The sequence below is a fragment of the Mustela nigripes genome, chromosome 3, assembly GCF_022355385.1.
Source record: "Mustela nigripes isolate SB6536 chromosome 3, MUSNIG.SB6536, whole genome shotgun sequence".
Taxonomy (NCBI): Eukaryota; Metazoa; Chordata; class Mammalia; order Carnivora; family Mustelidae; genus Mustela; species Mustela nigripes.
In genome coordinates this window covers 182,080,950-182,088,773 of record NC_081559.1, presented here as the reverse complement: position 1 = coordinate 182,088,773, position 7,824 = coordinate 182,080,950, and the positions used below count along the sequence as shown (strand labels likewise).

Genomic DNA, 7,824 nt, shown 5'->3' with positions numbered 1-7,824 from the left:
GGGCTTTTTTTTCTCAAAAGGCTGCAGCAGTAGCAGGAGCAGCAGCAGCAGCAGCAGTTTTCCCGCCCTACTGAGCGCTCACTATAATGCGCTGGGCACTGCGCTAAGCGTGCCACCCGGCAAGGCCCGGGGGAGCGGCGGTGCACCCTCGGTTCCCAGCGCTCGCAGCCATTGTGGGGTGAGCGCTCGACCAGAGGCGCGCTGACACGCCCTCTCCGCGCGGCAACCCGCGGCCAGGGCAGGAGCGGGTGCTCGGTGCGTGCTCCGAGGAGCGGGCGGCTCCCGCGGGGGGTGGAATCCGCACCGCCCGCGGGTTCGCCTCGGCTGCGTGAGCTCCATGCGCCTCCCGGGCACGCGCGCCTAGCCCCGCCCGCGTGCGGCGGACGCACGGCCGCGAGCGCGCGCCCTCCCCGCGCCCCCGCGGCGGACGCACGGCCGCGAGCGCGCGTGCGCCCCTCCGAACGTCCCCGGGAGCCGCGCCAGAGCGAGCGCCGGGGCCGGGCGCGCAGGAGTGAAAAGGAGGCGGCGGCCGCGGCTGCGAGCAACAGATCCGGACGCCGCGAGCAGACGCGTTCTGCTGTTGGGCGATTTTTCTTTTTAAATTTCAAAAATATTATTAAATTAGAAAATCCTGCGTTTTTAAATGGCGCTGGCCCCAGGTCAGCGGGCGGTTTTCTCTGCTTCAAGATGGGCTTTGCTGTTTCTGTCGTGGGCACCAGTGGTGGCCTGATTGTCAGTCTTTACCGGGCATTTTTAAGGCCAGGAGCCGAGCACTGCATGTAGGCGAATCACCCCGCAGAGCAGTTTGGCTTTTAAAATTATTGTTAGTATTTGGGGCAGTGGACAGCCGATCTTGGGCACTTCGTCCCCTTTGCAGAAGAGGCTGTGAGTCGGAGGTGGGTCGCTGGGAGAGTGGAATTGCTCGCGGGTGAGCGAGCCCCGGCCCCGCGCACGGTCCAGGCGGCCCCGAGTGTGTGTCCTCTCCCTGCCGGCGCCGGGAAAATGGAGGCTGTGATTGAGAAGGAATGCAGCGCGCTCGGAGGCCTCTTCCAGACCATCATCAGCGACATGAAGGTAGGACGCCGGGGGCGCGGCTGCGGTGGCCGCGGTCGCGGCCGCGCACGGACCTCGCCGCGGTGCTTCGCCTCCACCCCCGGGCCAGCCGCCCGGCCCTTGCCTGAGCCGTGGCCGCCGGCCACCTGCGGGAGCGCTCCGGCCCGGTGTCACCTGCTCACCCGCGGCGCCGCTCCGGGCTCTGCTGGGTCACCGGGCGGGCTGCTTCTCTGGGGGTGTCTGATGCCCCCTGCCCTCTCCACGCTCATTGTCCCAGGGGGCGGCACCATCTCGTTTCCAAGGGGGCGCAGGGCCCCGGGTCCAAGTTTTCCATTGTCTGTCGCTGGACGGAGTGTCTGCGACCCGTGAAGACTGGGTCCCTGGGCGGACACCTGATTCCCCCGAGTCCGGGGTGGGGGGTGGGGGGGCTGGCGCGTTGGTGGGGAGGGGTATGGGGGCTGTGCCCGGCCGCGGGAACTGGCCCTCCCCCCTCCCCCCCGTCCGAGAGCCTGGGAGAGAGGCCTCCCTCTCCCTCCTTGGCTTTCTGGTCCACCTGGCGGGGTGGGAAGGGGGGCGGATCTGAGCAAATTAGGCATTAATTAGGCTGTTCCTAAGCTGGTGAGGGTGTGCGTGCCTTCCCTCAGCCCTCCCCGAGGCCGCGGAGCAGAAGTTCCCAGAGTAGCCTTGCTGGGGACCCTCCTTCCACTGGCTGACGCTCCCAGCCTGAAGGCAAGATTGGGTTCTCCTAAACAACTGTATTTCCCCACACACCCACCCAACATACACAGACTCCAGGTTTTCTCTTGGAAGGATTGTGAAGATTTTGTGTGTGTGTGTGTGTGTGTTTCTCCCCGTGTGCGCGCGTGCGCGTGTGCGTGTGTGTGTGTGTGTGTGTGTGTGTGCATTGGGGGCGGAGAACAACACCCTGGTTTTTTCCTGCAAAGGGTGGGACAGGGGATAACCAGATCCTTGGATGTGGATTTTCTCGTGCATAGAGATAGACCGGGGCCCTGGGTTACTCATCTAAAGGAAATATAACCAGCCTCGCGAGCTGGCTGGAGGTGGGAATTGGAGGCGGTGGTGGGATTTTTTTTTTTTTTTTTCATGTGTATTTAGGGAGCTTCTCTTTGGCTCTTACCCAGCCCCAGTTTGCCTCAACAGATCCGGGGAGGTGGTGTTTAATTAAAAGCTCGGCTTCCAAACGAGTAGGCAGGTTGGGAAAGCTGTACAGCCGGTGGGTGTGGACAGCCCCTCTTCAGCCGCTGCCTGGGCGTTTGGAGGAGCTTTTGTCTGATGAAGTGTAAGGTTTAGAGAGGGTTTGGCCTGGGAGATGGACTTTGTGAAGGAATGCTCAGCTGTCACGCCTGCTTCCCCCTTTTAGAACCAACTGCCATCTCCCCAAGGGTGAACTTTTCCAAGGTGCCTCCATCCTGGTCTTGGGCCTCCTACAGAGCCTGTGTGTAGTGGTTTTCTTTCTTTTTTTTCTTCCTTTCTTTCTTCTTCTTCTTCTTCTTTTTTTTTTTTTTTTTGTGTGTGTGTGAGAAATTGACATTCATGTAGCATTATCTTCCTCTAGACCCTGCTTGTCCAGGAATGCCTCTAATCCAGCCACTTGGAATTAGATGGATTATTCCCTGTTCAAAGACTGCCTCTTTCATTCCTTTGCCCTCAATCCACATTGACTTATTGAAGTGCTCTTTTGAGACAAAGATCGGTGTCCCTGCCTCAGACTCTGGGGTATTGCTTGTTAACTTAAATTCTGTACGCCTTATAATCAAAGATTTGGTTTGAGGCACACGTGTATTTTGATCACCAGGGGAAGAATTTGAGATGGGTTGGTGAAGTTGCTTGTGTGTTTTTTTTGTTTTTTGATTTTTTTTTTGAAGAGAAATGGATGTTTCCAGTCTCTGAGTAGTAATAAGGACCCAGTGACCTAAAAGTTCTGCCCACTGCAGTCCCGGGGGGGGGGGGGGGGGTGGAAGGCGGGGGGTTTTTTTTTTTTTTTTTTTTTTCTCTCTCTCTTTGTTCCTTAATCCACAATCCATCCAATCCCGGTTGTTTGTGTTTATAGTTTTGAACCCAAAGCCTTTCAGAAGATAGCCCACCACAGGATGGGCCCTCCGTTGTCTGTCTGTCAGCCCAGGGCTGCCCTCTAGCATTCTGGCCAGGGGAATTTGTGGGTGCCAAGGTGGCCTGTTTTTCCCTCTCAAGATTCCAGTTTAAAAATAAAGTTTTATTTAATGCCTTTTCAGTGCTGGATCTATAGTTTGTGGTTCCTGACTTCTTTCCCTTTGAATTTAGTAGGGTTTGTTCAACATCCTGTGGGAAGGCATTTATTTTAAGGTTGTTTGTTTTGTTTTGGCAAAGATTTGAAAAGCAAACTGGAGGGAAAGACTAAAACTTTCCTCGGGGTCTGCAGGATTCCAGACTTTTGGGGAGTAGAGGGAAGGAAAAAGAAAGGGGTAGACTGTTTTCCAAGACTGTTTACAGCGGAAGACAGTTGTTGAATATTTTAATGGATGGCAGTGGCATTTCAAAAGGGAATTTAAAAAAATCTGGGCCTAATAGGATAAGCAGTGCATGAAGTCACCACCAATCGAAAGTCAGACTTTAATATCTGAAGTCAGCTGGCTTTCTAATGACAAGTTTATCCTCTTTTTTATCTTCTTTGAACTGCCATGATGGGTTTCTGATGTCTTTGGTCCCCTTCTATCTGCCTTGAAGGACAAGTGTAAATGTTAGAAACCCGTTTGGAATGCCATCTTGAGAAAATTTTTAGGTTATTTTCCCAGGAGTAATGCTGGACTGGGGTAAGGAAAAAAAAAATTTTTTTTTTTTTTTTAGTAGCATTTGATTCTCCAAAATGTACAGCAACACAGGAAGGGAGTTAATTTCCTCTTTAGAGAAAAAAGAAAAGAAAAGAAAAGAAAACAAAAAAATTAAGTAGTATCAAGGCCTAACACCATACATCTTCCAACACCAAAAACCTCAAGACATTGAAAAGCTGGAGAGGAATCTTCTGCTTTTTTTCCTAGGGATCCTTCATCTGGCTAAATCCTCAGCTGTCAGGGTGCTGGAAGGGTGCGGAAGAAACCTTCACCCTTGTTCCACTGGGATCTAGCAGCAGCTGTTAAATAACTTATTGATTCCTTGCCAGGAGGAAACCTTGTGTTTTTTCCCTGTCTTCCACCCTACTGTGGTGGTGGCCACTAATGATGGTGGTATGCAGAATCACTTACTGGCTGCCTTTCCGCCCATCCGCATAAATCAAGTTGTCTGGTGTGATCTGGTCTCAAAGGAAAGGGGAGATGAGATTCACGTGGCTGGAGGCTAGGCCCATCGCCTGTTTGTCTGGGGGAACAGTAGCTTGACGCTGTGAAAGGCCATTTGACTGGCTTCAGATGTTTGACAATGGTTAGACATTAAAGAGGTTCTAGAATCTTTTTGGAGTTTCCATTCAAGTACCAAGAAAAACAGGCTAAATGCTGCCAACAGCAGGAAGGTTTGAGCCGTTACTTTTTTAAAAAAAATTTATTGAGATATAATGGACGTATAACATTATATTAGTTTTAGATGTACAACACAGGGATTTGATACTTTTCGCTTTTAAAAATTATTGTTTTCTTAATTTATTTACTATTTATTTGAATGCTTAGGTAACTGAACCAGCAAAGAATTTGGTGATGTTTGGGGAGCTTTTAAGACCAAGAGACTGGCCAAACTCAAGGGCAAGTCACTGTAGATATCTTTCTTCTTTTAATAATTAACTTGGTTTTTTTTGTTTGTGTGTGTGTGTGTGTGTGTGTGTGTGTGTGTGTGTGTTTTAAGTTGGATGCTGAAAACCAAATATTTTCCTCAGCCTTGTTGGACAAGAATCACCATGTCAGGAGCTGAACTGGGCCTGATGCAGGGAGAACTTTGTACTAGGTTCGAGAATGTGCTGGGGGTTATGTAATGGGACTGGGGGGGGGTGGACACCCAACCACACCTCGAATTCCCTACCCTACCTCTCCCTGTAGAGAGGGGTGTCCTGTTACCAACACCTGTGCTGAGCAGAACAGGGGCCTTGTTCAGTTCCTCTCCACTGCCCCCTACCTCTGTTTGCACTGGTAGCCTCTCTCCTAAGTTCTGCCTAAAATTAGAGCTGGTAAAGGGACTTCTTAAATTCCATGGAAATCTTTTGTGGTTCGAAGGCATGACACGGTATTTTCCCCGCAGTTATCATAGATCAAGAATGTGGGTATTGGGTCCAGCGCTGGATAATGATTTCAGGGTTGTTCCCCCTGCCCTCCCCACACTGCTCTGGCTTTGGGGTTTCTGTCAGACGAGAGGCTCCCTTCCTCCGTGTTTATCGAGGGCCTGCTATGTGGAAGGTCTCTCTTGCTGGACAGCGAGGAGCCAGAGAACCAGCAAGGCCTGCTCTTGGAGAGCTGCTTGTCCTGTGGGCCCGAAGTAGGTAACATTAAGTAGCCTATGGGGGCCACGAACGAAGGGCATCGATTAGATTTTGAAAGGACTTCTCTTTTACTCTTCAAAAAAATTTTTTTTTTCTCTAGAAAGATACTGAAAACCCAGCGAAGGCCTCCAAGAGCAGCCAGGTGCTCTGAGGGAGGCTGGCAACCTTGTCTATGGAGACACACAGAGAGGCAGGACAAGCAGAGCCCTTGTAAAGTACAGGTGGGCCCTGGGTTGGTTGTTCTAAGCAAATGGCTGTGTTTGCCCAGGATTTTACAACTTCCTCAGTTTGGGCCTGTGGGAGAAGAAGGTGAAGTGAAGAGGTCATAAAATTGGCTGCAGGGGAGCTGCCCAGAATGGGTACCTGTTCTGAGACTGAGGACTTCTGCTGTGTAGATCAGTCTGTTTGGCTTTTTAGGTGCAAATCTTGTCCACGTTTAGAAAGAGGTCTTTTTTTGGGGGGCGTCTTGGCTTGAGTGCTTCTGTGAGAAAATCCCATATATATCATATTTAAACAAATTGTGTAGAACTTGTTGCTCCACGCTATGAACCTTTTTTTTTTTTCTTAAATATTTTATTTATTTATTTGACAGAGATCACAAGTAGGCAGAGAAGCAGGGGGGTGGGGAGAGCAGGCTCCCTGCTGAGCAGAGATCCGTCCTAAGACCCTGGGATCATGACCTGAGCTGAAGGCAGAGGCTTAACCCACCGAGCCACCCAGGCGCCCACACACCGTGAACCTTTATGTTCTGAATTTCTGCAGATAGTGATGGCTCACATGGAGAGAAGGTCAATTCTAGGTCATGGCTTGCATGGAAGATGAGCAGAGTTTGAATTCTGCCTGGCTCAGCTATCAGTTCTTACGAGAGTAGCAGGTACTTGTAATTCTGGAGCATTTACTGAGCACCAGCAAGCTTGCAAGCACTGAGCTCAGTGCTATGATTCAGCAAGTAAAGATACAGAATTTCCAGTTAAATTTGGATTTGAGGTAAACAGCAAACAGCTCCTTAGTATAAGCATGTTCTGTCCATCCTAGGGCTTCTCAGCTACTGGCCCTTTGTACTTTGAACTGCTCTTTTGCATCCAGGGGAAGGAAAGAGCTGAAATGTTAGCTGTCAATATGGCCAGCTCATTGGAGGTGGTTAAAATGTTTGGAGGTTGGAAAGGTTGAAATTATTGATCTGTTGGGCACGGTTTCTATAATTTTCATCTGGGATTTTCCATCTTCCCGGGGATGGGTGAGAGCTGGCAAGATTCCTTCTGCAGGAGACTGTTTAGGTGCTCGGATTGGGAATGGAAAAATGAGATCATTTCGAGGTCTCCCATTACTTCTCGGAACTGCCTTCAGGACACTTTCCCCTTAAGCCTACACCTCTGCAAAAACAAAGACATACCTCTCCTGGAACCAAACAAAAGCCAAAGGCAGAGTTAGCTGCCTAGGACATCAGAGGAGAAGTATTTGGGCCTCCTTAGAGGGAACTGATGGATGCCTTAAGCTGTTTAACTCAGGTTTGCAGATTGCACTGCTGATATAGCCTTATTAAGTAGCAAACCGGAGAGACAAATGGAGTAAATTAAGTGGCTGAGCTTCGAGAAAGCCCATTGTATTCGATGGCGGAGGTTCTCCCTTGAATTAGTTGGGAGGCTGCGCCAGGTTTCCTTTGAGTATCTGACAGTCACACATGAAACCCCCAAAAGTGAAATCCAAGCCACCCAGCGTGGATTCCAGAGCAGCCCACCCCTTGTCCGTGTTCCCCACCTCTTAGCCCAGGGAGGACCTGGGCTGTGTGTCTCGGCTGCTTCCCGATTTAAGATGCTCTCGTGTGCCACCTGCGTATAGTAGATGCTCAGTGTTCACGGCATGTGGCGAACACGGGGCCGGCAGGGACTTGGGGGGAACCCGCCATGTGCCAGGCATTGCACTGAGTGCTTGGCGTGCTTGGTTTCACGTCATCCTCACATCAGCCCCACTTTACGGATGAGAAAACTGAGGCTCTTTGAAGAGCAGCGGTAACTTATCCAAGGCCTTGGTGAGGGGGATTGGTTCAGACCTTGGCCGATTGGATTCCCAAAGCTGGAGCTCTTTAGACCGTGCTGCAGGTGGTGGTGGGGCAGGAGGAATGGATTTCTTTCTAGAGGGCAGCATACAGAATTCCACTCGCTGGGTTCTACAGGAGGCTCAAGGAAGGAATCAGGGTCTTATTTCTGTGCGTGGAGCCGGGAGCCAGTCTGGAGGCCCGAACTTGAGCTCAGATGCTGTGGGGACTGTTGTGGGGCAGGCGGCTCCCATTTGGTCGTCATTTTTGTGGAAGTCAT

At 51.0% G+C, this 7,824-nt stretch overlaps 1 protein-coding gene across 17 annotated transcripts in view; it reads left to right on the top strand.

Annotated features, from left to right (window-relative positions):
* The first annotated feature begins 471 nt into the window (after window positions 1-471).
* Window positions 472-7,824, top strand: part of MTSS1 (MTSS I-BAR domain containing 1) — a 156,918-nt gene continuing 149,565 nt past the window's right edge. For 6 of the 17 annotated variants that reach the window (XM_059395142.1, XM_059395138.1, XM_059395128.1 and 3 more), the window contains exon 1: window positions 474-1,074. In XM_059395142.1, the coding sequence (XP_059251125.1) occupies window positions 1,003-1,074 (72 nt within the window). In that variant the 5' untranslated portion in view covers window positions 474-1,002. Of the gene's footprint in view, window positions 1,075-7,824 lie in introns of all 17 variants that reach the window. The other 11 variants (XM_059395133.1, XM_059395137.1, XM_059395140.1 and 8 more) reach the window with 4 other exon arrangements.